Here is a 23256-nt window from a genome sequence, read left to right on the forward strand (position 1 = left end):
GGCGACGCCAGCCTGGCGGGTGGTCTTACCCAAGGCCACGCCGCGTGCGATGCTCCTGAAATGCGCCCCATGCGATGCACTAAGCCTGTTTCGGCTTACCTCCGAGAATAGCTCCGCTTGGCGACCCGTGCCGCGTCCAATCAGCGAGGCGAATAGGGGCCAGATAGTGGCAGAGGGACTCGCGTTAGGAGGGTGCCTCCCACAACAGCGAAAGCCTAGCAGAGTTAGCACCATGACTACCATCCGCCTAACGAGACCTGGCCATGCGCGTCAGGACGGCTCGTCGCGACCGTCCTTCTCACACCTCCAAGCCACTGGGCTGAGCCGCGACAGCAGCCACTGAGCAGCTTGTCGCCCGCCAGCAACAGCGCGGCCTTGACGGAGCGAGAACGCCGCATGTTGGACAATGACGCATGTCCCTTGGACGGCACGAGGATGCCGCAGCGCCGAGTTGCGTCGTCTTTGCCGGATGGTGCTGTCGAATGGTGAGACCGGTGCTGACCGCCGTTCGGTGGCCCGGCCAGCATCTGCTTCGAAGTAATAGCGTCGGCGGTATCTTTTGGCGGAATGTGAGCGAATCATGAGGCCATCGCATCGTCGTCGTCGTTTGCTTCGTCGTCGCTTAGACTCGTTGATCCTTTGAACAGAGAAGCGGCGTCGTTCACATACGTCGGGGTCGGGCGCACACAGACCCGTTCGACGCATATCCGGCCAGGTTTGGACACGACACAGAGCTCGGCGCGTTGTGACCACCACCTGGCCGAAAAAGATGATGTCGACCATGGGCTGGCTTCATGTGACGCCCGCCCGGCGTGCAAAATGCCAGCCCGTGCGACGTGGTGACGATTGCAGATCTCGGACGGCGACAAACGGCCAAGGGCGGGGAGGTCGACAGTACCGCACTGACCGGCTCGACTTACTGCAGTCTCGTCATCGCCCCGACGGCCTCGTCGTGATTCGGAGGTGTTGCAACCCCAGGCCCAAGGCAATCGTCGCGCCCGATTTCGTCCTCGACACGAGCCCCGTTCGCCAGGGCGGAGTCGCAGCACCGCATCCCGCCCGGCCGTCGCTCCAAGCAGGTACGGGGCGTCCGAGGCACGTCGTGGAAGCTCGCCGACGAGGCAATGGCCGGATGCCCGCATCGCACCAGACGCCGCCTCGTCGCTTTCCTGATTTCCCTCCATCCATCCATCCATCCATCCCTTTCATCGAACAAGATTTGGGTGTCGGCCTGACACGTCCTCCCGCCTGCATGGGCAACAGGATGGCGCTCCACGGCAGCCCCACCACAGGCACACGGCGAATGGGGCGGCATGCCACCACAAGCCCAGGCGGGTGGACGGCCAGGACCACCCACCCTCATCCGCATTTGCGGCGGCAGATCGTCTCGGAGCGATGGCGCGATGAATCGGATGGGATGGGATGGGATGGGGTGGGGTGGGCGGGCAGGCGAGAATGGCCGCAAATGTTTTGGTTGTTGTTGTTTTTTTCTTCCTTGTGTTTCCGTGCCATCGCTGCTGAAGCGCCGCCTGCCATGGCGCAAAGGTTGTGGCCCGGGCTGAGCTTGCGGACGTCCCTGTCGTCAATGATGACTGGCAGGCCGGGGGGGGGGAGGACCCTCGACAGCGTCGTGCTTGCGAAGTGGCTGGAAGCATATCCGCCGTAGATGGATCCTGGGGTCGCCTGGTGACGCCGTTTGATGCCGCTCTCCACAAGGGTATGCCGGGCGGTCGAGCAACCCCTGTCACGCACGCCCGCGTGGCCAAACCCGTGCTGTCTGGCTGTCCGTCCGTCAAGCCTTCCGCTGCCCCCGTTGGGGTTGGGGGTGGAGGGGAGTCATTTCTCCCTGGCCGAAAGAGTCCGTCGTCGCGATTGAGACTGTCGGTTTTTGCCGGTGCGTTTTTTTTCCTCTTGGTTTTGCGAACCTGCCGGCGACTGGCGCTCATCCGTCTTCCATTCGGCAGCCAGCGAGCGCGGGCGCCGTCCACTGGAGGGACACGGCCGCCATAGCGGCCACTAACAGCAGGGCGCGCTGTGTCGGCGGCGGGCTGGCGGCCATGGATGTAAGTGCGAGGTAGACCCGGCGGACGGACGAGCGCGGCGCGGGACAGCACAACGCCGCAGAAACCAACGCAGAAGGAGCCGGAAAACGTAGAAATGGGGAGGAGACCGCGAGGGAAGCAGAGGGGAAAAAAGGGTGTTTGGAAACGGGAGGAGCGAGAGCGGTCGCGAAGACAAAGGTCGGGGGAAGGGGGGTCAGTTATGTGAGCGAGCGAGCCAGCGGACGACTGCCTTGCCAGGTACCTTACGCAAGGTACGTCGGGTACGTGGCCTGGCCGGGCCTGGCCTGGCCGGCCCTCCATGGCGTGGCCTGGGCTGGGCTGGGCTGAGCTGCCCGCGCTGTGTGTGCGCTGTGTGCCCGCACTGCCCAGCCATTTCCAGTGCGGTCCACGCTCCCTGTAGGTTCACTGGCCAGCGCCCAGCCCTCCCGTCACCCAGCCCGCACCCAGTGGTCGGCAGTGAACCCAGTGCCTAAGAGAGACCTGGCGAGAGACGGGAAAAACCTTCACCACCCACGTCTACCTACGTCGGCCAGACGAAAACATCGCGTCGACGAGGCCATCATCGAAGACGCATATCGTCCGATCCCTTGGCCGTCTGCAAAGGAGGCTTTTTCCCGCAAATCCCTCCTCCCGTCGTCATCCTTTTCTTCTTCCCACTCGCACGCGGGCAGGCTGCGCTGCGCTGCGGCGGGCAGCGTCGCGGCGTCGGGTCCCCCGCCCCTGCCCACCCGCGCGTGGGCCTCGCACACTCACTCGTCCCTCGATCCGTCCGCACAGCCCAGACCACACCTCACGCGCCGGGCCGCCCAGGCAACCCCCCCAGACGGACCGACAGATGGGCAATTCCGCGAAAGCCAACGGAAGACGAGACGGAGTCACCATGCTCGCCAGCGTACGGCCCATCTGCCACGAGCACGGCGGCCGTCGGCAGGCTGCGTGCGGTTGGGTGGCAGCCGTCTTTCGTTGTTATCGTGGTGCTGGTAGTCGTGGTGGTGCTGTTCCATGTCCGGCAAACGCTAGACACACAACAAGGCCTCCCTCTCCCGGCACGGACGAGGCGTCCCCCCCCCCTCCTCCTGATTGCCCGGCCATCTATCCGTCAATCAGTCCGTCTGTCTGTCTTCCTTCCTGTCAATCCCAGGCAGCGCCCAAGCCCAAGTGTCCCGCGCACCCGAAACAGCCTGCTCGACTCAATGTGCTCCCGGCCCTGCGTGTAGGCATCTCTGCATCCCTCACCCCACATCGAGGCGTCTTGGGGTGGCGACATTTTGTTATTAGCCCTCGTCAAACCCCTCGCTCCCACCACCAGCGTGGCCTCCTCCGACTCTGCGGCGTGTCAGCCCGCCTCGATGCCGCAGACGCGCTGACCTCTCGGCGACGGAACCGTCAAATGACTCGCCGTCGGCGAGACAGGCTGCACGGAAGATGCAGTTGCAAACGAGGGCTCAATCAACCCGGGTCGGCCGGTGCTGCAGCAGACAGCCGTAGCAGCTGCAGATCTGTTTCACGGCCCCAGGACGGGCCCCCGCGGTTTCGCTCCCCAGGACAGGGCAGGGCCAAGAACCGTCTTGACTCTGCCAAATACTCGACCACGTTCTTTTCTCTTCGCTGGTGACTTGGTTTTTTGATCGAATGCCGCTTGATTCCCCCCGGCAGGAGCTCGGAGGCCGTCGTCGAGAAGGCAATCAATGTCTGAGATAACTCGGCGTCCCCACGGCTGCACTAACGAGGCTTGTATGCTGGCCCCATGTTGATAGTAGTCTTGCACACCAAAAGTCCAACCCAGCTGCCGAGATGAATTGGCATGATTGATGCATTTATCCCGCTGCCAGGGAGGGAGGGCCCCTGCTAAAAGGCAGCTTCGTAAACGGCCAGACTCTTTTGCGCGCGCTCTGTCCGCAGCGTCGGAGGTACATGGTAGCCTGCCCTATCCGAGGTGTCGAGGTATTACAATGTGCTCGGCTCTCCGCACGCACATGCCCAGCCGCAGGAAATCACACGCACATCGTCTTCCTGCTCGTTTTCACCTGGACGGATTCTGGCTTCATGCATCATGCAGGGCGCGGCGCAGCCAGATCTTTCGGGGATGTCGTTGGACGGACGTCTTATCCTGCGTTTGGGCCGGGAGGTCGCACCGTTCACGCCGCCCGCTTCGCACCTCGTCCTTTTTCTTCACAATGGTGTGCTGCAGCTTTCGGGAGCGCCCTGGCCTGCTGGCTCGAGAATATCCCGATTAAGCATTGCGCCCCCGCATGTCAACCTGGGTGGTGTGGGGTCCCTCATTCATCCTTTGGCGGCCAACACCAAAGCGCAAAGCGTGACATGCACCTACGCTTCACACTGCACTTTGTCGTTACTTACCCTGTATGGCCTGGAGCCTGGAGCCCAGATGCTGTCGCCCTGCAAAAGCAAGCACAAGCAGGTGCATTGCCTCATGAGGCAGGTCGCTGTGTTAGGAACTCGTTTTTGCTGCTATTGACATTCCTAGCGCTGTTGGGTTTCGTCTTTACGCAACGTACTCGTTGTTGCTGCACGAAGTAGCGGCTTTACCAAAGCCCTGCGAATGACGCCAGCGCTTGCAGTGAGCTGCGGCTAAGAAAGGCACCGCGGTTTATCTCGCCATACCAGTCGCAGTGTGGCACAACGGTCCGCATAGACCCCGAGTATTCATCTGAGCATCTACAGTACATCACCCGCCACCCTTTCCCTCGAAAGTTTCAGCACAGCCCGTATGCTGTCGTCGAGCCCGTCCAGCGCCAGGTACTCATCCATCCACGCAATCGTCTTTTGTGCGAGTCTCGCCCGATCAGTCGTGGACTCGAGCTTCTCCGTCAACCGGCCCAGCACCGTCCGTAGGTTCGCGGCAAAGTCTGCCGTATGCGGGCTCAGACCCAGGATGGGCTGTCTGATGTAGCAGCTGCAGGTGGCGGGGTCCTCGGGGAACTGCTCTTCTATGACGTGCAGCACATGCTGAGCCACCTTGGGCTGCACCGAGACGCTGCGGAAGGCCCCGAGCATGACATAGAATGCCTCGGCGACGTCGGCCTTGAAGAAGGGCTGCTTCCGCGATATGTCGAAGATGGCGATTGGTATCGCCCCGTCCATGGCCGGATTCGACCTGAGCTGCGCCGATTCCTGCTCGTTGATGGCCTTGGCCTGGGCGCGCGACGGCACGGGCAGCTCGTTGTCGCCATCGTCGTCGTCGTCCTCGGCGTCGCTGTCTTCGATCCGTAGCTCGTCATCGGCGTCAGTTCGATCCGGCCGCAGCGGATCTTTGGCGGCTTTGCCTGGCTTGGCCTTGCGCTTGTCGACCTTGGCCAGCCACTCCATCTCAGACCGGGCATACTCCATCCACAACCCGCACTCCTTGTTGCAGAAGCGGCAGCCGCGCATGAAGAAGCCGCGCGACGAGGCCATGTCTCCGTTGCGGGCGGCGCGCCGGCCGGCCATGACCCACAGCTCAGGGTCGGTCGGGTTCATGCGGAGGGCGTTGGTCATGGTCTTGCGCCACCGCTTCGTTGCCTTGACGCCGGCCGTGTAGGCCAGGTACTCGCGCCACAGCTCGCCGCTGGCGGGGTGTCTGTTGACCGACCGCTCGTAGATGGCGAGGACGCGGCCCTGCCCGGCGTGCGCCGAGTTGAGGTGCCGGATCTTGAGCCGCTTGCAGCGCTTCGACTTGAGCGCCTCGAGCGACTGCTCCCACTTGGCGTACGAGGACCATTCAGCGGGCTTGTTGCCGGGCGAGAGGACCCTGTGCTCGTAGTCGTTGCGCTTCTGGACAATGTTGCGAATCTCGTCCTGCGACGCCCAGTCAGCTAGCTGCCTGCGGCCAGGCCGGCGAGGGGAGGGGGGGAGCAAAGCTGTTCGTACCTTGGAGAAGACGCCCTTGTCTTCCCATTCGCGCAGTTGCGGGACGGACCGCTCGAGGTAGAACCTCGCCTTTTCGGCGACGCCTGCCATGGTGTTGGATGTGCGCGGCGTGAGGGGGGAAAAGAGATCGACTGCGTTGCGCGCGGGGAGTCGGGGTCAGGCGAGACGCAGCGGCGACTCTTCATCCCGGGCGCTGGAAGTTTTCGCAAGGCTGCTGGAAATTTTAGCGGGGCTGCTTTCCAGGCTCAGCCTTGCTCGGGCGTGGCGCTGTGACTGGCCGGAGCCTCCAGCGTGGAGACGAGGGAAGCTCGTAAGCCGCTGACAGCGTCTGCGCCCTCCAATTGAGACGGGCAGCTCCAGGGGTCCGCTACTACTAGGTAGCAATTGAGTCTCGGCACGCTGCCGCGAGGTGGGCCAGCCTTGGGCAGGGGCACAGGCGCAGCGCGCGCTGGTCAGGGGATGGATGGATGGCTTGCAGCACGCGCCGAGTCTCACTGGACTGGCCCGAGGCGTTGCTGGCCCGAATCTTACCAATTCCACGACTCCAAGACTGTGCCTCCACTTCCTCACCCTCCACTTGTCCTCCACCCCCGAGCCGTCCCCTCGGATCTTCCGGATGGTGGCACCCTGACCTTCCCTTCTTCACTCACGTTCGTTTCTCCTTGCCTGCCGCCATGGGATCGAAATACAAGGACAAGGACGGCGGCGTCGTCCTGAGCTTCGGCGGCCAGTGGGTGAGCTGGGCGCACACGGCCGTCGCGTACAGTAAGTCTCGCCGCCGCCGCCGCCGCGGCGACGTGGAGCTGGCTCGCTGGTGCTGATTGATGCCGCAGCGGCCTTTCTCAGCGCGCTCATCATCGGCGTCGCGTTGCACTACCGCAAGATTGTCCAGAATGAGTTCTACGGCTACCCTGACGAGTGGTTCCCGTCCGTCTCCGCGACGATTGGCGATCGATACCCGGAGCGATCCTTCTTCATGATCTTCATCGCCATCACCTCTGGTACGACCACCGGCTTGCGCCAACGAGATGCGTGCTAACAGCTACCCCAGGCCCTCGCTTTGCCCTCGTCGGCCTCTGGTATCTCCTCACGCGGAGGCCCGGCTCCAAGCTCCCCGGCTTCGTCGCGTCCATGGGGCTTCTGCGCACCCTGACGTGCGGCGGCTGGACCTACATCACGTCGACCGACGACCACGACTGGCACGACATTCTCATGATCTCCTACATCGTCGCGACCCTGCCGTGGACGACGGGGTGCATCGCCCTGAGCCCGGCGAACCCGACCGCCATCAAGTACCGCAAGTATCTTGCTGGCGCCTTCTTCGGGACCCTGGTGCCCCTGATTTACTTTTTCATTCAGCACAAGGTCCACCGCGTTGCTGGCGGTGAGTTGCCCCCTCACGGGCGCCTGATCTGGAGCACGGGCTGACCGAGACAGCCTACACGACGTATGCCTTTTTCGAGTGGGCGTTGATCATCCTTGATGTTGGGTTTGATGCGGTCACGGCTCTTGACTTTTCAACATTTGAGGTTCTGGTCAAGGATGTCAAGGGAACCAGCAAGGGGTACGTCCAATGGCTTCCGAGATAAGGTAGTGCTGGCTTGGCGTGCAGTCACTCCCAAATAGACTTGATCCTTGAAACGTGAGCCGTTGTCTAAGATGGTTATAGTGAGAACCTCTCCTCGGTCCCGTCTGCCGTGCTGGAAAAGGAGTGAGTCGCCCCCTCCCCGGGAGCATCGCCCGTGCGCCGCTGACCGACTCGCAGACAGGACAAGGTCACTGCCGGCGTCTTTTCGTTGCGCTTCACCTGGATAGAGGCGCTCGACACTGCCGCGGATGTCTATCACGGCGTAAGAGATGTGCACGCTTGCTCTGCACAACGACGAATCTGACCGACTGCAGTTTGTATTCTGGTCCATGTTGACCAGCCTGGGCCTGCTCGTCTGGTGTAAGTGCAAACAAACGCTGGCTGTTCGTGGTCCGCTGCTAACACCACCCAGTCTTTCCCCTCTGGCACATGGGCATTTCCGGCTACGAGGCCTTTGTCTTGGTTTCGATCTCGCCGGTGCTCCTGGCGGGGCCCCTTCGCCCCGTCATCATCAGTAATCTGCGCGTCATCCACGTCCTGTCGCTGGCGGGCGTCGCGGCGTACCTGGTGATTGACCCAGTCTACCGCCTCTTCACGGTTGGATTCGGCGTGGCCCTAGCCACGTTGGGCTGGGTGGGCACGCTGTACGCCGAGTCGATGCACGAGACGCGCTTCGAGTCGAAGCTGCTGGGCCTGATGGTGGGCCTGATCCTTTCGTCGACGGCCAAGTTTGCGTGGCAGACCAACAACCCCATCTGGCCCATCATGCACGGTGCCAACGGCGGCTGCAACGCGACGGGCCTTGTCCTCGGCCTCTTCGCCGCGCTGCGCTTCACCCGCAAGGCACCGCTCACCAGCGGTTCCGCTCCGGATGGCAAGCTGGGAGGGTCCGCTCTGCTGGCGGCCTTTGGTGTCGGCGGCTTGTTCTTTGGCCTCCACTCGCTCCTCTCCGACACCAGCACCATGATCCTCTGGGTCTGGGAAGGATTCCCCATCCGGGGACCCTACTTTTCCACCCACGGCTGGTGCACCCTGGCGGCCATGTCCCTGGGCCTGTTCGCCGGCATCTCGAAGCCCTCCCTGGCCGGCAGCTGGACGCACTACGCCATGGGCACCGCGGGCGCCATGCTGCTCACCTTCTTCAGCCACTGGACCGGGTACTATGGCGGCCTCGCCCTCGCCTTCTACCTGATGGCCGTGGCCGTGCCGTTGATCTCGACGGCGTGCAAGAAGAGCCCGGCGACGACGTTTGGCCTCGGATTCGGCATCTACATCTTCCTGGTCCTCTTCCACGTCTGGGTCGTTGCGTACGCCTTCGTCCCCGGCGGCCCGCTCGTGCGCGAGCACACGGACTGGATCATGTACGTCACCATGGGCCTGCTCGGCGCCGGCGTCTTCAACTACAACGCGTCGCAGCCGCCGAAGCGCCAGCAGCAGCAGAAGCCGCGGCGGTCGTCCCCCTCGCAGCACCGCAAGTACTTTGCCGTGTCGACGCTCGTCGTCAACGTGCTCTTCCTGTGCGCGGCGTTTAGGCGGTTCCCGACCAACGACTACAAGCCGTACCACGGCGAGGACCGCGTGCTGACGGCGGGCATCTGGACCATCCACTTCTCGCTCGACAACGACATGTGGTCGTCCGAGTACCGCATGCGCGACCTGATCAAGGAGATGGAGCTCGACGTGGTGGGCCTCCTCGAGTCGGACCTGCAGCGCATCATCATGGGCAACCGGGACACGACGCAGTTCCTCGCCGAGGACCTGGGCATGTACGTCGACTACGGGCCGGGCCCCAACAAGCACACGTGGGGCGCCGCGCTGCTGTCCAAGTTCCCCATCGTCGAGTCCAGGCACCACCTGCTGCCCAGCCCCGTGGGCGAGCTGGCGCCGGCCATCCACGCGACGCTCGACGTGTACGGCGAGCTCGTCGACGTCTTCGTCTTCCACTCGGGCCAGGAGGAGGACCCCGAGGACCGCCGCCTGCAGTCCGAGTACCTGGCCCGGCTCATGGGCTCGACGCCCCGCCCGGCCGTCCTCCTCAGCTACCTCGTGACCAAGCCGCTCGAGGGCAACTACAACACGTACGTGAGCGCTACGTCGGGCATGCACGACGTCGACCGCACCGACTGGGACCGCTGGTGCGAGTACATCCTCTACAAGGGCCTCCGCCGCGTCGGCTACGCCCGCGTCAGCCGCAGCACCATCACCGACACGGAGCTGCAGGTCGGCAAGTTTGTCGTCCCCCGCTCCGCCGCCGAGGCCGCCCAGCTCGAGGCCCGCCCCGCCGACGAGCGCGACCGCCGCGCCCAGGAGCACGAGGTGCCCGCCGGCTGGAGGTTCCCCGCCATGTTCCGCGGCAACGGCGTCCGCGACCACCGCTACCACGTCTTTGACGAGCCGCGGTACTTTAACTAGGCAAGAAGCACTGTCCGCGCCGGGGGGGGGGGGTATACACTATGTTGTGTGATGTATCCCGTGACGCGTGAGAGGGGACATACAGACGACCTAGCATAGTAGTAATAAATGTGTACGATACGTCAACGCAGGTAAACCAAACCTGCACCCGGACGCACACCGAATTCCTGTGCATCAAGTCACTTGGCGCGCGGTCTTGATCAGACAGTAGTGAATTCGGTCCAGACAACCTATGTGACGGGATGGTATATAATCTTGCGTAGGCCGGCTTTCCCGTGGCCAGCTCGTAACAAATGTCCAAAAACGACAAAACGCAGCCTCCCTTCCCCCTTCCTTTTCCGAGGCAGTCTTTTGCTAAAAGGTGCCGTCTCCCTGCGATGCAAACAACCCCCTCAACGCCGTCTAATGCCCCCACCGTCGTCGCCGTTGCCGCCCTAAACAACGTGCCCCTGCACGCGTTCTAGTATACGTCCCTCCCGCCAGGCCTGGCGAGACCGTGAAAGGATATGGTCATTTCCTGACCGTGCTGGCTAAAAGTCCCACTGCGTGCACTCCCTCGGCGGGGGCAGCTCCGGCATGACGCCGCCCTCAAACGCCCCGCCGTTCCGGACAAATGCCTCCCACTGCGCCCGGGCCGTCTGGTCGTACGCCTCGGGTGGCAGCTCCGTGTCCTTGTAGTAGCCGGGCGGGCCGTTGGGGAACCAGATTCGCGTCCACGTGCCGTCAAAGGCGCGGAGGCCCGGCTCGCCGCCCTTGTACGAGACGGGCTTGCCCTTGAACGCCGACAGGCTGCCGTCCATGCCCCGGGCGGTGTAGCTCTCGATGGGCGGGTGCTGCCTCGTGCTGCCCGGCGGGTACGGGTTGCCAGCGGAGGCGGCTGCGGCGGCGGGCCGCTGTTCCTGCTGAGGGGCCGCGCCAAAGGGGTTGGGCCGCGATGCCGCGGGCTGCTGCTGACCAAAGGGATTCGGTGCGGCTTGCGTGTTTTGCGGCGCGTTCTGTCCAAAGGGGTTGCTGGCTGCCTGTCCCAGGGTTCCGTTCATCTGAGGCTGCGAGGGTTGCCCGAACGGATTGTTGGCGGCTGGAGGCTGCTGCTGCTGCTGTTGCTGCTGATGTGTGCCTCCGAATGGATTCGCCGCCGGCGTAGCCGCCTGACCAAAGGGACTGGCCCCGGCTTGGCCGCCCGCCTGGGCAAAGGGACTCGTCGTGTTCTGGGTTGGCGCCGCAGACGAGAAGGGATTCGGCGCCGCATTGGCAGGACCGGAGCCCTGCGCGCCAAAAGGACTCGTCGTCGCAGCATTGTCGCCCGCACCAGCGCCCATGTTCGCAAAGGGGCTGGCGGCCGGCGCCGCGTTGGTGTTGGCATTGGACCCGAAAGGGTTTGGCTTCTGGCCGAGCTGTCCGGCCTGTCCAAAAGCGCTGCCTTGGGTGCTGGGTTGCGCGGGCTGGCCGAAGGCTGGGGTCCCGAAGGGGTTGGGTTTTGCGCCGAGGGTTGTCGGTTGGCCAAAGGCAGAGGCAGGTTGAGCGGCCTGGCCGAAGGGGGGCGGGCCTCCTCCCTGCGCTGCCTGTCCGAATGGTGACGACGAGGATGAGGGCTGTGAGGGCTGGCCAAAGGCGGCCGCTGGCTGGGACGGTTGCCCAAACGCAGACGCCGGCTGAGCGGGCTGGCCAAACGCGGGAGTTCCGAATGGGTTGGGCTTCTGACCCAGAGCTGAAGGCTGGCCGAAAGCACCGGCCGCGGGCTGCGAAGGCGCGCCAAAGGCCGACGGGGCGTTGCCGGCTCCGGTGGAAAAGGGGTTCGCCTGCGCCGGGGCGGCACCCGTCTGCCTCGCCCGCTTCGCCACCTCAAACTCCCCGAACGGAGCGCCCTGCGTGCCTTCGCGGCAGACGTCGTGTCGGTTTGGGTGCTGCGACTCTCGTTCAACGATGAAGCGCGCGGCGCCCTCGACGTCTCGGAGGGCAGTGTCGATCTGCTGCTGCGCATTCTGATAGAGCTGCTGAGCCTCGTTGAGCTGCGCCAGGGTTAGTCCGTACGACTCGTTTCAATGGAACGCTGCCTGGGAACACATACCGCCTGCTGTTCGTTGCCCGATGCCTTGCCCGCCAGGTAATGCAGCCGCAGCTCCTCGAAGCTCTGCTCGCGCGGGTATCCCCCAAAGAGCTGGTCGGGGGCATCCCTTCCGGGGCCGTAGGCGGACAAGATCCATTGGGGCTTCTCGAGTGTTAGGTCCTTTTCGATGGTGTCGCTTGAGACGCTGTACTTGGCTGGCCGCCGGGGTCAGCTTCTTTTCTCTTCGCCGCGGACGACACGAGAGTGTTGCTTACCTGGGGCATTCTGGGTCCCGCCAGCGGCTCCCCCGCCTAGGGCGCCGAAGCGGTTCTGATTCTGGGGCTTTGGGTGCTCGAATCGGCAGTTATCTGTGAATGGGAGCTCAGAGTCAGTCTCTGTTCGCGTTCAAGTCAAGGCTCTGTCTGCTCCGCCGCGGCCGGCAAGACAGAAGGCGCCGGCGCGCAGCGGATGGACGGTGGGGGACCACGTACTGCTATACTTGCAATTGCCCTGCTGGTAAAACCTGCAGAGGGCCATGACAGGCAGCGGCGGCAGCGGCCTCCTCCCGAGGACGGGCGCGGCAAAGGTCCTGGTCCTTGCTGCGACGCTGGGTGTCTGGATGAGGGCGGCGGCCGCGGTCACGTCATGTCGGGAGAAGAACGAGGTCGGCGCGGCGGCGGACGCGACAATGGGGCGGCCGATGGTAGTGCTCCGGTCGCGGCGGCGGAAGCGAAGGAGGAAAGGCGGCAATGGACGGTCGAGGGCGCGAGGGGGAGGGGGCGAGGTTGAGGTCGAGAAGCGGGATCGAAGGTGAGGATGGAACGCGAAAACGACCATTGCTAGACCTTTGCGGCGTCCATCAAATTCTGGGTACCTCCAGGGCTCGGCTCAGCCTCGTGCAGCCTCGAACCCGCCTTGGGGCTGCTGGCGTGCTGTGCTGTGCTGTGCTGCGCTGCGCTGTGCTTCAGTTGAGGTCGGGTGCCCTCCAGCGGCCGGGCAGCCCCTGTCCACGGGTGCTCTGGCTGCCCTGGTGCCCTGAGCTCCGGCAGTGCAGTGCCTACGCGAGCTCGAATATGGTACTCCCAATCGTTAGGTACCTGGTAGCGCGTTTTCGGCAGTGATGTGCTACGAGACCCACTGGAGCCCCAAGACGCTAGACGAGTGAAGATGGGCCGCTGGTGATGTCTCCTTGCTTGGATCAGTGTCCTGAGGATGATGACAACGATGAAACAACTCGATCGTGGCATTTTCCTGACCTTGGAAAGCCCTGCGGCCGTGTCACCTCGGAAGGATTGCCGTCCCCTCTCCGACAACACGTGGGCGTCATCCGAGCGTGCCGCGCCAGGGCCACTTCGGCTCACGTCATGCATGGGCTGCCAAGGCGTCCCTTGATCCATTCATTAATAATGCATCATCACCAAGGACAAAAAACCATCGTCACATTTTACTGCTTCAGCTGCGCCTGCTGGCGCGTCCACTTCCCCTGCCAGCCCGGGAAGAAGGGGTTCTCCTCGAGCGTCCGGGGCTCCCAGCCCGCCTCCACCATGCCCGTCGCGACCTGATGGCGCTCGTACTCTTCCAGCAGCGGGTTCAGCATGGGCGCCAGTGCCAGCGTCTTCTTGTACCGCAGCAGGTTGCTCTTGCTGTCGCTCACCACCTTGAGCGCCAGCGACGGCACGTACGGCTCGTCGCGGAGCTCCGCCAGCGGGTAGAAGAAGAGCTTGAAGTTGAAGGCGACGGCCCCCGACAGCGGCAGCCGGCGCAGCGTCTGCCAGTCGACGCGGAAGAAGATGTCCTCGGGCCGCACCGACGGGTCGCCGGCCACGTCGCGGCTCAGCTCGGGGTGGCCTGGGGGCACGTGGACGTGCTGTCCGACCTCGAACCCCCACGCCCCGCGCTGCACCGGCTTGTCCGTCGGCATCTTGGTGAAGAAGCTGTCGCGTGGCCTCGAGTCAGTCCAGCCCCGGGGATGGAAGGGGGGAGGGGGGCGGGCGGGCGGGGGATCCGTTGGTTATGGGAGCGCGCCGGTCGGCACGAGGACTCACCGATCCATGCTCATCGCCATCTTCTCCTTGTAGTCCGGCACCGGGCCGTGGATGCCCGGCAGCCCGAGACCGATCTTGGACCCCAGACTCCAGCCCGTGGACGCGCAGATGACGCCCGCGCGGAACCGGTAGCTGCCCGTCTCCGGGTCGCGCAGCATGAGGGCAAAGTCTTCGGGCACGTTCTCGAGCAGGAACATGAGCGGGTCGGTGCCGTCGAGGTCGAACCTCTTGCCGCGGATGCCGTTGACAAACGTCCTGTTGCCCTCGAGCGAAAACTGGCGCGGATATCTCGCGCAGAGGAACTGGATCGCCATCTCCATGAGCTCCTTGCAGGCGAGCTCAGAGCCGGGGAGGGCCTGCAACACGCCCTTGCCGTACTCGGCAAAGATGTCGAGCCGCCGCTGGACCATCTCCAGGTACGTGCTCTCGAGCTCGATCCAATAGTCGTGCTCCATTCTCGAGATTGCTGGCAGCGCAGTCAGTCCCCGTTGCGGGCTTCTCAAGGGCGGGGAACCGGCTCACCCATTGTCTGGTGGTAAGGCCACCTGAACGGCCTGTATGGCCTGGGCAGAGTGGCGTTGATGCCAAAGTCCTCGAGAGGCTCTGGCAGAGGAACCCCTGACAGCTCTGCGTAGTTGGGAAAGTCTCCCAGGCGCAGCACCTCGCCGACCCGGAAGCCGCTGAAGACGAAGCTGTTGGGGTCCGCACGCCGATAGTCTTCGTCCATTGCGAGCACCGACTTGGCCAGCTTCGACGGGTCGATGTCGTTCTTGTCTGGGGGGAACCGCGGGTCGACGCGAGCGAGCAGCCGGCGCTGCGAAGGAGGAAACGTCTGTGAATGCTCATGCCCCGTCTCTGGGCGCTTTCCCCTGGCCGCATCCTGATCAGGCCCGAACCTCTTGTATGCGGCCCTCAGACACTGCACGATGATGCCAAAGAGCAGGAGGACGCTGCCGAAGCGAAGCGTCAAAGGCAGGGACGCAATGGACTGAAAGAACGGGCCATGCTGGGTATCAAGAGACATTGCAATGACGTTGAGCACAGTGAGTGTGGTTTAGCCGTGGCGAGACGCGGACATGAAAGGACGAAGAGCGTACACCACGCAGGATGCTTGGACTAGGCTTGCAACAGCCCCGAGCATCGTACACGACGTTGATAGAGGGGGAGGGGGAGGGCTTGAGCCTCCAGCCCGCCCTGACTGGCCCGGTCAACTCTAATCGGACCACGAGGAGTTGGTTCCCCGCAGTCACGATATGGCATGGCCGACGACAACACCCATTCACACCGAACACGTACGATAGCCCCGGGCTACTATCTGCAAGTGTCGTTGCTCCCCGATCGCGGACCTCCCTCCGGCCGCCGGGGTCGCCTCCTGGCTCCCATGCTACGAGACATGAAGAAGTGTTCCCTGATCATCCCTGTGCCACTTGCCGGTCGAGCACATGACCGCTGTCTCGTGGAAGCCACGGCCTTCTCCCTCCAGCCGCCTAATCTAGTCAACCACCGGAGAGAGATGGAGTGAGAGGGCAGCCACATGCTGTTGGCCACGATACGGATCCCGTATTTGGTCTAGTGGCCAACCCCCCGCGATGGGACCATGGGGGATGGGAGACTACGGGAGCCCAAGCCGACTTGTCCCACACGCACGCACGCACCCCACACACCACGACGCCCGCACACACCCATTTGAGACGTCGGCGTTCGGGATTGTGGCCCTGACGCGTGCTGGACAATAAGGGGGCGTGCGTGTGGACGTGACGAGCCACATCGAGATTCTCACTGCCATGTGTACGAAGTAGGCATGTAAAGTGTACGGAATTGTGATGTACTACGGTAGTTACTGTACTGGCAATGGTCGGAGCTGTGTTGTCAGCTCTTGACTCCGGTCACTTACACGGCCTGGCGTTGGTGACATGGTGTTGATGCGTCATGACGCTCGCCGACGTTGACGCACCATTGCAGACGGACAAAGACCATTTGTCTCCTCACGCCAAGGCACAACCCATCAATCACAGTACGGCGACTGTTGGATTTCTAGTCTCACGACCGCAGGTAGCTGCACACCGCCGCCGCCCATCGCGGCGCCCCCTTGTAGTCCCACATGTCGGGCACGTTTCCCTGGCGCAGCCCGGCGATGGCGTCGGCAAACTCGGCGCCCCGGCCCTCGGCCTTGACCTCGGTGACGCCGTACAGGTACGTCTTGAAGCTGAAGAGGATGGCCTGCGTCTCGGGCAGACGGGTCAGCGTCTGCAGCTCGGAGCGCAGAAAGGTCTAAAGGGTCGCATCCGTTAGCGGGCGAGGGCGTTGATTCATGCGCGTACGCATCTCGGAGAGAACTGGCATCGGCAGTGGGGAAGAAACGCACCTTGTCCATATCGACCTCTTGCTCGGGCGCGTCCTCGTGCTCTTTCACGCGGGGATTCGCTCGGCAGGCAAACAGCTCTGCATGAGTCTGTACGGACCACTGCTCAAAAGTCCAGCCGTCAGCGCCGCCAACCATGGAGAAACGTCAGAAAGAAATCGTCACGGGGACGGGAAGAAAGAACAGGACCCCTCACGTTGGCCCTCTTCACCGGCCTCCCCACCGCGAGCTTCGCAAAGTACCGCTCCATGCTCGGCCCAATCTTGTCGTACCCCGGCACCGTCGCATGAATGTCCCTCAGCAGCTTGCCCAACTTCTCCGCCGGGTCGAAGCTCGACGGGAAGCAGCACGCGTACGCGACGAGGCGGTGGCCCTCGGGCGTGGGCCGCAGCAGGAAGAGCTCCTCCTCGACCGTCTCGCCGAGCGTGCGCAGCGCGTCTTGGGTGTCGGCGGGGGGCTCGGCCGGGGAGGTCCTGCCGGTGACGAGGTTCTCGAAGAGGGCGCCGTCGTCGTGGAGGCGGAACATGGCCGGGAAGCGCACAGGGAGGTACGCGGCGAGGAGGTAGCGGTAGAGCTCCCGCACGGGGGCCTCTCCGCTGCCCGGCACGTAGCCCAGGACCGTGTTGGGGAAGTCGCGCAGGAGCTGTCGCCGGTGCTCGACGCGGTCGAGGTAGCCCTTGTCCATGGTGATGAGCTCCGAGGGGGTGTCGGCCTTGATCCCTGCGTGGCGTCAGTCAGGTCAGTTCAGGGTCGTCCCTTGGGCTCTCTCGTGTGTGCTTGCTGCTGCTGCTGCTTACCCATGGAGATGTTGTAGATGGGCCGAAAGACGCGCATCGTCCGCCGGTCCGCCGACTGCCACTCAAACCGGTCCAGCGGCTCGATCAAGGCCGCCTTGTCGCTCGTCGTGTGAGCTGGTGCCCGTGGCGTTGCCGTCGAAGCGCGCTTCCATCTCCGCGTCTGCGAGTTGAATCCGCGTCAGAAGAGTAGATCCCAGGGCAACGACGCCCACAACCCGGATCTGATGATACCTTTGAATATGCGAGCAGCAGTGATAGAGCTGCCGCGGCGAATACCACAGCCTTGAGCAAGTCGGCACTGCAGACGGATCTGAGCCGTGCGATGTAGCCGTCGAGCATCATGAACGCCGGCCTGGCCTGTCTTTCTTGCCGTGTTGCGACGGTCAAGCACGACAACAGCAACTTGAATGTTTGAAAGAGACGAAACAGTATGGTGGGGTCGTCGACTACGTGACCCGATGTTAAGCCCGCATGATATTCGTGACCGTCTCCCCTGGGCTAGGGTAGGAATTTGGCGGCGGGAGGGCTGCCGGAGGCTTGGGGCGGCCGTGATGGATTCATGCTTCGCCCACCCCACGGGTGGCCGGGGCCGAGCACCACCGAACAAAGTGGTCCTTATCGGGGGCCTAAACATGAAGCATCGCGGACCATGGAGACACGCGCGGCACAGTGCTGAACTGTACGGTACAGTTTAGTCTGCTCCGCGACCGCCCTTGTCGGGGTCATGCGGTGGCTTCGGTATCGCGGTCCGGGCCCTCCGAAGCCGGTGTAAGTGCCCCGGCCTCGGACACGACGGGACGACGACCACCACACAAAGTAACGGGATGATGGTACTGCTGCTGCCGCTTCTGTCAAGAAATGGATGCTCTCGCCGGCACCGCAGCTGAGACGCATTACACGTGGCGGACAGCGCACCACGTGCCCCTATCCACGACGGATCTGTAACGACCTCCCCGTGCCGCCGGGGAAGCATGCGGCGCGTGTCCCGGGCCTGCCAGATACGGAGACGAAGGCCAGGTGTCAGACTTATCAAGAGCGAGGGTCTGTCTGCCGTCGGGCAACGGCCCCGCCATCTGCTCCCCCGCGGTGTGGCGCCGGCATTTGTCGCCGCCGAGGGAGGGAGGGAGCAGGGATCGGATATCCCGAGGGAGAGAACCCGAGCAACTACATGGCATACGTGTGACCACCACCACCACCACCACCACCACCACCACGATAAGCATTGCCACGGGAGCCCGACGACGCGCGGTGTCATGGCTGAACACAACAACACTCTGCAGCACAGCACAGTACGATATGATACAGTGCCGTGCCGGTAGGGCATGGTATGTGCGCGTCGGACAGACATGGAGTTAACCCGATGCAGTCCACACTCGACACGCGAAGCATATGGCCCGTTCGCCCAAGGGAGGGGAGGACAGCTATGGCATGGGGGGAGCTCCGGCACGGAGGAGCATGGGCCAGCCACGCTCGGCAGTTTTGACTTCCGTTGGTGAAGCTGTTGGTGGGAGGCGGAGAGAGGGGGAGGGGAGGAGGGGGAAGAGGAAAGGGGGGAGACGACTTATAAAATATGCCATGGCACGCCTTGACGACGATGAAGACGGGCGGATGGCAGGCTCGTCGTGCCGCACTCGCCCTTGACTTACTCCATCCTCTCACGACAACCTTCTGTGATATCCAGGCAGCCTCCTCGACAAGAGCAAGCACCATGCCCGGCCTAGTCGTCAACGGGCAGGCCGCCGCCACCACCGCCCCCAAGGCGCCGCACGTCGTCGGCCCGACGACCAGGACGGCGACGCGGCCCACGAACCCGCTCCCGCAGTACCTCAACGACGAGGCTCGGCGGACGCCGCGTGAAGCCTTTGACGCGCGGCGGCACCTCGCCTTCCAGCCGCCAGCCCGCGTCGTCACCATGAGGGAGATTGGGCTCGAGGGCCACGGCATCTCGCCCAACGCCGTGTCGGACCCGTTTCCGCTCTTTACACACGAGGCGGTGCGGCAGATGCGCGCTGAGATTTTTAGTGATGAGGTGCTGCGGGAGTGCCAGTTTGCGTCGACGTTTAACAAGAATATGATTCGGGGCATGGGGCCTGCGTACGTCTACACTGGTCCACACTCTGGCGATGACGATGAACAGAAAAGAGTCTGATCCGTGATAGGCGCGCCCCGTTTGTCTACTCGGCGTGGAAGTCGCCCGAGCTCGTCGCCAGCATCTCCCAGGTCGCGGGCGTGGACCTGGTGCCGTCGATAGACTACGAGATCGCCACGGTCAACATTTCAGCCGACGACGAGGAGCAGCATCAGCAGCCCATGTCCGTGGAGCGGAGCTGCGCCGATGGGCAGAACGAGAAGGGGGGGGACCCGCTGGGCGACGGGCTGTCGGCCGTGGCGTGGCACTACGACAGCTTCCCGTTTGTGTGCGTGGTGATGCTCTCGGACTGCAGCGACATGGTGGGCGGGGAGACGGCGCTGCGGACGGCGTCGGGCGAGGTTCTCAAGGTGCGCGGGCCGGCCATGGTGAGTTGTCTTCTTTTGTCTGTCACGGGTCTGTTTTCTGGCTTGTCGACGTCACGGTCTCAGCTTCATCACCACCAGCTCTATCCATCCGTCACCACTTATATACACATGGAGACAAGATGAAACCCTGCCACGTCCGTACCCGACGACACATCTTCAGAGGCTAATCTCACACTTCCCAGGGCACCGCAGTGGTGCTGCAGGGCCGGTACATCGAGCACCAGGCGCTCAAGGCGCTGGGCGGGCGCGAGCGCATCGCCATGGTGACGTGCTTCCGGCCGCGCAGCCCGCACGCGCGCGACGAGACGGTGCTGACGGGCGTGCGCGCCATCAGCCACCGGTCGGACCTGTACGCGCAGTACACCGAGTACCGCCTCGAGGCGCTCGAGGAGCGCGTCCGCGCGAGGCTGCGCGCCGAGCGCCTGCGGGAGCGCGCGGCGAGGCCGTTTGACGTGCCCGGCGCGCGGGCCTGGCTGGTAGAGCAGATGGGCTACCTCGAGGCGATGCTGGCGGAGATGGTTGACGAGTGAGGGCGGTGGTGGTGACGATGACGATGACGATGATGCCATGATGTGACATGATGGGCTCTCTAGCAACATGAAGGGTAGCTGCTGTAGATGAGCGTAATGGATGGTGGGTTCACAATGTGCACTGACAGTCTACTGCGTTGACCCGTTGGCCCTGTGCCATATGCCGTCCATGAGCTGCCTTGAGATACTGCGCCGTTGACTTTCCCCTTATCGAGGATCCAGTCGAGATGCCAACCATAGCCGGCATGCTATCAACACCACCAGCCTCCAACTACCATCAACCACCACCACCACCTGCACGACACTCGGTACCCCCCCGAAGCACATCCGACGCCCTGCCCCAGCCAGCCCAACGTCCCGCCTTGCCGGAGCTCAACGTCCGTCGAAAGGGGCGTGATAACGATGATGTGTGCTTCATTCAGCTGACTCAAGTCTGTAGTCAGCTGGGGTTCGCAGAGCTGAGACACAGCAGCAGCAGCAGCAGCAGCAGCAGCAGCCGTCGAGCCCGACTGGAGTGTGTAGCACTGACCGCGTCCGAGCTGCTGCCCGTGCTGCCCCTCTGTCGGGAACACATGCCGTGGCGGCGGCGGCGGCGGCGTCTGGTGGCGTCGAACGGGTGGTTCCAGCCCCCCGCGTGCGCACGCATCTCGGCTTCGACATCCGAAATGGCTTACACGATTCGCACAGCTCCACGACGGCCAGCTAGGTCGTCGACAGTTCCTGACAGGAACGCGGTGTGCAGTACTAACGTTAGTAGTTGACGGCTGGCAAACTTACACCATACGCAAAGGTCATATGGACACGACACGACGCCGTAGCCGCTTGTAGGGTCGGTCGGATGTCTGGTGTCGGCCCAGCTGGATCCTGGGAACATGGCCGTCGCGTGCATTTAATATAGGTCTTGTACTGTGATGCATATTGCAGGTAGCGCATCCGCCTGCTGATTATATTACAACCTCCCCCTATAGTCGCGTAATGCCATCCTATCTTGGCCCCTATACGTTGGCTGCCTAGTACTTGGGAACTAGAAAGTCTTACTCCTAGAACAGCCGAAGCGTATAGGGAACTGAGGACTGGAGTCTCAACTCGTTCCTGGGTATTCGCGAATAGAGTCCCCCGCGCCGCGTAAATAGCACGACTCGCCCGAAAAGGCAGGTGTCAGTACTGCCTATATGTTGATGTATTTAGGTGAGGCATGCCATCTGGGCGAACCACTGTTGGCTGCCCGACCCCGCGCGCGTACGCAATCGATTCGTGTATAGTGGCGACTTATATATGTACCGTAAGCAGACTGGAAACGTCTGGTCTTGGGGCTTTTGCCCGCAACATTGAAGACGCCATCTTTCTTCCGGCACATCATTCATCCCATCAAATTCAAACGTGAATATTGCACCATCGGCAACGACTCAGCCGAGGACCTCAAGCCCTTTTATGAGCTGCGGTTTTGGGCAGGCATACCTACTACTGTCAATATCAGAACTGCATCACCATGTCTGACCGACCTCAAATCAACTACACCGTCGACCCGTCGACCAACCCTGCCACATGGCCCGGTCCCGTCCCGACGTCCGGTCACGTCGACATCAGCAAGGTGGACGTCATCTACGTCAACGTCGACGGCGCCTCCGACTTCAACATGCTCCGCACCGGCACCAACGAGCACGTCCATCACGCCATCATGCAGGTGGCCAAGCACGTTGCGCGGGGTCTCTACCGCGTCGTCAGCTTGAACGCGAGCGAGTATTCCTGCGTCGTGGTCATGTCGACGGAGAAGTCGAGGGAGGCGCTCATGTGGAAGAATGGGTTTCCGTGGGACAGCGAGGCCGATCCGCAGCCCGAGGTGGTGTTGAAATAGATGATGAACTGAGCTCTGGTGACTTGAGTGGTCCCATGTCTGATGGGGAGACGGGCTTGCGATGATGGCCCCAGTGTCAGAAGCCGTATCGTGGGGACTGGTCTTGTTTTCTACACGCGTGATACTCTAGCGAATTCTCTGAGCGCCTAATGATCCGTGACGTGAATAAGAGGCTGCCACGACCATCAACCGGCGCAGGCATCCATCGCCGCGTCCACCCCGCGAGCGGCGCATGTCTGCTCAACTACGCGGCGGACAACATGGTGAGCATACAGCATGACAGAACCCATTGCCACAACCACCGCTCCTCCTTGCAACTGGAGAGCTAGCGGCGGGGCCAAGATTGACATTGGCCATGGTGGCATGGGAAGCGGCCTGCCATGCCACGCAATTGGCTCCGCGTACATGCAGTTGGCCTATATACATGCTGGCGTCGAGCCGTTTCGCATTGCATTCATGCAGTTGGTCAGCGTTGATCATGTCCTCAAAACATGAATCGATGCGTGCTTGCGTGCTTGGTACTATTGACTGCGTCGCAGCGAGACGCTGACCGCAGGCCCCAGTCTGGAAAATTGCGTGGACTGTAGCCGACCGGGCATTGAAGTTTGTATGTAGTAACTTCACCCGGACGTCCTGACTCCTTTTATTATACAGAGCGTATCTCGCCGCTAGCATGACCCTTTCCACAGATGTAGCAAAGCAATCTCCCTCTCGTCCAGTCTCGACATTCTCAGTATAGCCAAACTCAAAAAACTATCAATCGAAATCATGAAAGCGTCTTCCACCAAAGGTAATCAATCGACTTGTGTCATATCTGTACATGACCCCCGTCGGCCGTGCACCATCATAGCTCACGGCCATACAGCTCTTCTACTCTGCTTGACGGCCGGCGACTTGGTATCGACAGCTGTGCCACCGTCTACAGGTACGATCCGAGGAAGAGGAGGGGAGACCAACGCGCCGCTGGCTGCCGCTCTGCCCGTCTTTGTGTGCGGCGACAACGACCTCGCCAACAAATGCAGGGGCGCCCCGTACCACTTTCGCTGCACCAGGGAAGGCTATATACAGTATGATGTGCCCTGGCCGCCCTGTAGGGATAAGAGCAGGTGCTCTTGTGAGCTTCCGTGTCTTAATCCGAGGACCTGCTGAGGAGGATTTCTCGCAACGCTC

The 23256-nt window shown here is 62.7% G+C and overlaps 8 protein-coding genes across 8 annotated transcripts; 3 read left to right on the forward strand and 5 right to left on the reverse strand.

Annotated features, from left to right (window-relative positions):
• Window positions 1-578: 578 nt before the first annotated feature.
• Window positions 579-1196, reverse strand: JDV02_003829 (uncharacterized protein; the record flags this gene model as incomplete). Its single annotated transcript, XM_047984995.1, has 1 exon — window positions 579-1196. One exon carries the CDS (start codon window positions 1194-1196, stop codon window positions 579-581), a length of 618 nt encoding a protein of 205 aa, XP_047840970.1.
• Window positions 1197-4642: 3446 nt separating this feature from the next.
• Window positions 4643-6083, reverse strand: UTP6 (U3 snoRNP protein). The gene is made up of 2 exons (XM_047984996.1): window positions 5934-6083; window positions 4643-5861 (listed from the first exon to the last, which is right to left on the reverse strand). The coding sequence occupies exons 1-2, from the start codon at window positions 6021-6023 to the stop codon at window positions 4743-4745; spliced, it is 1209 nt and encodes a 402-aa protein (XP_047840971.1). The 5' UTR covers window positions 6024-6083; the 3' UTR covers window positions 4643-4742.
• A 406-nt stretch (window positions 6084-6489) lies between these two features.
• Window positions 6490-9966, forward strand: CWH43. The gene is made up of 8 exons (XM_047984997.1): window positions 6490-6698; window positions 6767-6934; window positions 6985-7317; window positions 7371-7497; window positions 7603-7644; window positions 7699-7783; window positions 7836-7881; window positions 7934-9966. The coding sequence occupies exons 1-8, from the start codon at window positions 6608-6610 to the stop codon at window positions 9931-9933; spliced, it is 2892 nt and encodes a 963-aa protein (XP_047840972.1). The 5' UTR covers window positions 6490-6607; the 3' UTR covers window positions 9934-9966.
• A 169-nt stretch (window positions 9967-10135) lies between these two features.
• JDV02_003832 (uncharacterized protein) lies at window positions 10136-13215 on the reverse strand. The gene is made up of 4 exons (XM_047984998.1): window positions 12472-13215; window positions 12256-12348; window positions 12002-12195; window positions 10136-11942 (listed from the first exon to the last, which is right to left on the reverse strand). Exons 1-4 carry the CDS (start codon window positions 12815-12817, stop codon window positions 10464-10466), a joined length of 2112 nt encoding a protein of 703 aa, XP_047840973.1. The 5' UTR covers window positions 12818-13215; the 3' UTR covers window positions 10136-10463.
• Window positions 13216-13424: 209 nt separating this feature from the next.
• On the reverse strand, window positions 13425-15049 carry JDV02_003833 (uncharacterized protein; the record flags this gene model as incomplete). Its single annotated transcript, XM_047984999.1, has 3 exons — window positions 13425-13914; window positions 14026-14491; window positions 14548-15049. The coding sequence occupies 3 exons, from the start codon at window positions 15047-15049 to the stop codon at window positions 13425-13427; spliced, it is 1458 nt and encodes a 485-aa protein (XP_047840974.1).
• An 871-nt stretch (window positions 15050-15920) lies between these two features.
• On the reverse strand, window positions 15921-17808 carry JDV02_003834 (uncharacterized protein). Its single transcript, XM_047985000.1, has 5 exons — window positions 17416-17808; window positions 17185-17344; window positions 16584-17107; window positions 16391-16489; window positions 15921-16296 (listed from the first exon to the last, which is right to left on the reverse strand). Exons 1-5 carry the CDS (start codon window positions 17524-17526, stop codon window positions 16066-16068), a joined length of 1125 nt encoding a protein of 374 aa, XP_047840975.1. The 5' UTR covers window positions 17527-17808; the 3' UTR covers window positions 15921-16065.
• Window positions 17809-18892: 1084 nt separating this feature from the next.
• JDV02_003835 (uncharacterized protein) lies at window positions 18893-20231 on the forward strand (the record flags this gene model as incomplete). The annotated part of the gene is made up of 3 exons (XM_047985001.1): window positions 18893-19278; window positions 19344-19701; window positions 19884-20231. The coding sequence occupies 3 exons, from the start codon at window positions 18893-18895 to the stop codon at window positions 20229-20231; spliced, it is 1092 nt and encodes a 363-aa protein (XP_047840976.1).
• A 1332-nt stretch (window positions 20232-21563) lies between these two features.
• Window positions 21564-22133, forward strand: JDV02_003836 (uncharacterized protein). Its single transcript, XM_047985002.1, has one exon. It carries the CDS (start codon window positions 21721-21723, stop codon window positions 22084-22086), a length of 366 nt encoding a protein of 121 aa, XP_047840977.1. The 5' UTR covers window positions 21564-21720; the 3' UTR covers window positions 22087-22133.
• The last annotated feature ends 1123 nt before the right edge of the window (window positions 22134-23256 follow it).

Source organism: Purpureocillium takamizusanense, chromosome 3, assembly GCF_022605165.1.
Source record: "Purpureocillium takamizusanense chromosome 3, complete sequence".
Taxonomy (NCBI): Eukaryota; Fungi; Ascomycota; class Sordariomycetes; order Hypocreales; family Ophiocordycipitaceae; genus Purpureocillium; species Purpureocillium takamizusanense.

Bases quoted from the DNA above. Each gene is read 5' to 3' on its own strand.
- UTP6 (XM_047984996.1), bottom strand. From the start codon at position 6,023: ATGGCAGGCGTCGCCGAAAAGGCGAGGTTCTACCTCGAGCGGTCCGTC. The intron at 5,862-5,933 runs GTACGAACAGCT...TGGGCGTCGCAG, and splicing joins ACAAGGGCGTCTTCTCCAAG to GACGAGATTCGCAACATTGT.
- CWH43 (XM_047984997.1), top strand. From the start codon at position 6,608: ATGGGATCGAAATACAAGGACAAGGACGGCGGCGTCGTCCTGAGCTTC. The intron at 6,935-6,984 runs GTACGACCACCG...CAGCTACCCCAG, and splicing joins CTTCATCGCCATCACCTCTG to GCCCTCGCTTTGCCCTCGTC. The intron at 7,498-7,602 runs GTACGTCCAATG...AGATGGTTATAG, and splicing joins GTCAAGGGAACCAGCAAGGG to TGAGAACCTCTCCTCGGTCC.
- JDV02_003832 (XM_047984998.1), bottom strand. From the start codon at position 12,817: ATGGTCGTTTTCGCGTTCCATCCTCACCTTCGATCCCGCTTCTCGACC. The intron at 12,196-12,255 runs GTAAGCAACACT...CCCGGCGGCCAG, and splicing joins CGGGACCCAGAATGCCCCAG to CCAAGTACAGCGTCTCAAGC. The intron at 11,943-12,001 runs GTATGTGTTCCC...ACCCTGGCGCAG, and splicing joins CGGGCAACGAACAGCAGGCG to CTCAACGAGGCTCAGCAGCT.
- JDV02_003834 (XM_047985000.1), bottom strand. From the start codon at position 17,526: ATGATGCTCGACGGCTACATCGCACGGCTCAGATCCGTCTGCAGTGCC. The intron at 17,108-17,184 runs GTAAGCAGCAGC...GACGCCACGCAG, and splicing joins CATCTACAACATCTCCATGG to GGATCAAGGCCGACACCCCC. The intron at 16,297-16,390 runs GTGCGTTTCTTC...GCGACCCTTTAG, and splicing joins AAGAGGTCGATATGGACAAG to ACCTTTCTGCGCTCCGAGCT.
- JDV02_003836 (XM_047985002.1), top strand. From the start codon at position 21,721: ATGTCTGACCGACCTCAAATCAACTACACCGTCGACCCGTCGACCAAC.